Source organism: Pteropus vampyrus, unplaced genomic scaffold (assembly GCF_000151845.1).
Source record: "Pteropus vampyrus isolate Shadow unplaced genomic scaffold, Pvam_2.0 Scaffold346, whole genome shotgun sequence".
In the NCBI taxonomy this organism is placed as follows: Eukaryota; Metazoa; Chordata; class Mammalia; order Chiroptera; family Pteropodidae; genus Pteropus; species Pteropus vampyrus.
The window spans coordinates 124,951-128,132 of NW_011889127.1; the positions used below are offsets into that span (position 1 = coordinate 124,951).

The 3,182-nt window shown below is 64.3% G+C and overlaps 1 protein-coding gene and 1 long non-coding RNA gene across 3 annotated transcripts in view; one reads left to right on the plus strand and one right to left on the minus strand.

Annotated features, from left to right (window-relative positions):
- WFS1 (wolframin ER transmembrane glycoprotein) overlaps positions 1-3,182 on the plus strand; it is a 24,934-nt gene that overhangs the window by 15,558 nt on the left and 6,194 nt on the right. For both annotated transcript variants that reach the window (XM_011378548.2, XM_011378549.2), the window contains 3 exons: positions 382-552; positions 1,407-1,487; positions 2,549-2,694. In XM_011378548.2, coding sequence (XP_011376850.1) covers positions 382-552; positions 1,407-1,487; positions 2,549-2,694 — 398 coding nt within the window. The remainder of the gene's footprint in view (positions 1-381; positions 553-1,406; positions 1,488-2,548; positions 2,695-3,182) is intronic.
- LOC105304479 overlaps positions 1-3,182 on the minus strand; it is an 18,456-nt gene that overhangs the window by 7,085 nt on the left and 8,189 nt on the right. The window contains exon 2 of the long non-coding RNA XR_897007.2: positions 1,365-1,371. This is a non-coding gene — a long non-coding RNA (uncharacterized LOC105304479). The remainder of the gene's footprint in view (positions 1-1,364; positions 1,372-3,182) is intronic.

Below are 3,182 nucleotides of genomic sequence, written 5' to 3' on the forward strand. Positions count from 1 at the left end.
GCCCCTGCGTGCCTCGGTTTCTCCATCTGTAACATGGGGGTGGTAGTGCCTTCTTCAGGGGGTCCTTGTGAGGACGAAAAGGGAGAGGGGAGTGAGCCAGGAGGCTGAGAAGGCCTCACACGGCACCTGCCCGCAGTGCACGCTGGGCGAGTGTCTGGGTCGGGCTGAGCCTCCGACCCAGAGTAGGTGCCGACGGGGACTTTGGCCAGATGTCCTTTTAGGTCAGATGCCCTTTTCTGCCCTGATGACTTAAAGGTACCTGTAAAGCCTCTCGCGTGAGTCCCTTCCCAGACCGCTGCAGGCAGAGCCGGCCAGGGCTCGGAGTGCCACCGCGGCTGCCAGGTGGGAGTGACGAGGCCCCTAACACCTCCTGTTTCTCAGGCATCACCTCCGAGAACGAACAGGAGGTGAAGCAGCTTTCCTCCGAGACCGACCTGGAGCGAGCCGTGCGCAAGGCGGCCCTGGTCATGTACTGGAAGCTCAACCCCAAGAAGAAGAAGCAGGTGGCCGTGTACGAGCTGCTGGAGAACGTTGGCCAGGTCAACGAGCATGGTACGTGGCCCCCCGGTAGTGCTGGGCCTTCCCAGGGGACACCAGGGGCCTTTCTGCTGGAGTTCTGGGGGGCTTCCCTACGGGAGCCTGAGCAGGGGCCCCCAGAGACCTTCTTGTGGGGATGTCATGGGTCGCCTATAATGCCTAGGGAGAGTCCTTCCTGGGGCTCAGGCATATGCTTAATGTGACAGAGTTAGGTCACGCGTATGGACCCCCAGAGGACCCTGCAGTGGCACAGCCCAGCCCCCACCTGCTGCCCCCCTCCACCCTCCCGTCTGGCCCCTGCCTGACGTGCCCCTGTAAAGGCACGCCTCAGTGGGTGGCATGCAGGAGGAGCTCGCCCAGCTGGGTGCAACAGGTGGATGGACGCTGATGCAACAGCAGAATGTTCTGGTCCTGGCTGTGCCCATTCACTGAACAGACTGGGACGGAGCCCTCAGCACCGGGGCTGGGGACGCGCAGAGGGCCTGGCCCTCATCCCTGGGGAGCTCACAGTCCTCTTTAGGGGAAAATCACACCAAGGGACAGGGCCAGCAGAGGTGTTGGGGACAGGTTACACTGACCAGAGAGCATGGTGTCCCGTGCTCTGACTGTGTCCGTGGGATGATGGGCTGTGCCCAGCAGAATGGGAGTGCCCTGCAGGGCACCGACTTACCCGAGAGGGCGGAGGCCGAGGCGGCTGCCCAGGGGAGTGGCCCCAGCCGTGTCCACCAGGGGCTACATGGACGCCCCAGGCCCTGCAGTCCCCAGAACTCGGGGCCCCCCAGGAGTGCATGGGCTGGTTTCTGGAGGGCTTTAGAGCGTGAGGGGACAGTCAGCCTGCCCTGATCCTCGATCCACTCTGTCCCCTACAGATGGAGGGACACAGCCAGGCCCTGTCCCCAAGTCACTGCAGAAGCAGAGGCGGGTGCTAGAGCGCTTGGTCAGCAGCGAGTGTGAGTATGGCCGTCACGCCCGCCGCCGTGGGCACGTCCACTCCTCCCTGTGGCGTCCAGGCCTCGGCCCCCAGGGTCTGGAGGCATGAGGGCTTTTCTGTCCATTCCATTTGGGGCTGTGGTTTGGGTGTCCGTTCTGGGCACTAGTGCTGGACCCTGCCCCTCGGGAGCGCATACTGTATCGGGGAGACATATGTGGGTGCAGGGCCGCAGCACGAAGGCCCTCCGGGACAGAGAAGCGTGGGGTGTGGGTACTTCCTGGGTGCCCAAGCCATCAGCAAGGGTCAGGAGGCAAGTAGCCATTTACTTGCTGTGTTCCGTGATCAGCTCATTGTTGGGTCCCCAGCTCCTAGGACACAGCCCCCCCACACGGGAGGCCTCAGAAAACCCCGGTGACAGACAGACGAGGCAGGGCCAGCCCTGCATCAGGCAGCCTGTTCACGGTTGTGTCCATTCGCTCCCTGCACCCCCCGGGCACCCGCTCCGCCGGCGGGAGGCGCGCTCCACATGGACGCGGCTTGCGGTGCGCGTCCAGCCTCCTGGGGCGTGACTCCCCATGGACTGGAAGCCCGGGTCGGCACACACCGGGTGTGTTCCCCCTTTCCAAGCATCCCCAGTGCTCAGGAAAGTGCCCTGCACGTCGGAGGCACTTGGCAGACGTGTGATGAATGGCGTGGTCAGGGTGGCCGGGCCGCTGGGCAGCTGGCACCAGTGCTGTGAGAGGCCAGGGCTGGGGGTGAGAAGGTGGCAGACAGGTGCTGGCGGTAGAGGTGGCTAAAGGACAGGCCTCCGAGCTGGGCTTTGGAGCCGCAGTCCCTGGGCATGAAGACCTAGGAAGGGGGATGCTTCAGGGAGGGCTGGCATGTCGCCGAGCTGTGGAGGGGACGCGGAGGCCAGCGCTCGGCAGCCCGTCTCCCTCCTTCCCCATCGCATCGGCCTGGTCCTCGCCCGCCCACCCACAACAGAGACAGGTGTGTCAGCCTCTGTCCCTGCCTCGCCGGTCCACGCGGGGCGACAGCGTGCTCGGAGTATGGCAGACCCATACCATTCTCGTGCTCTAGCCAAGAACTACATAGCACTGGACGACTTCGTGGAGATCACCAAGAAGTATGCCAAGGGCATCATCCCCGCCAACCTGTTCCTGGAGGATGACGACGACGACGAGCTGGCCGGCAAGAGCCCCGAGGATCTGCCCCTGCGCCTGAAGGTGAGCCGGCTGGAGGCCCCCAGAGGGCCTCACCCCCGAGGATGCCCACCTGCCCTCGGAGCACCCTGGCGCTCCTGGGGAGGGGCCGGCGGGAAGCCTTTGCTGTCACAGGAGCCTCCTGGCCGCCAGGACGCGTCCCCATGCAGGGACCCGCTCAGACTCAGGCTCCGAAACAGGGCGCCTTCGGGGCGGGTGCACGGACCCCGTCCTGGGCCTTGCTCCGCGAACGCCGTTGGGGAGCAGGCGCCACGCACAGGAGTCCGACTTTCATTTAGACTTCATCATGTTGAAAAATTTTTCGTTTCCAGTAGAGAATGGAGGTGTGCTTCTCAAAGATGCCTTTCCCCCAAAACGAAGTGCTAATGCTGGGGAGACCGGAGGGTCCTCCAGGCGTGCCAGCTCATCCAGATCCGTCAGGGCTCGGGGAGAGATGCGGGAGGTGTGGACAGGATGCCGAGGAGGCGACTGTGCCAGTCTGAAGGAAGGGG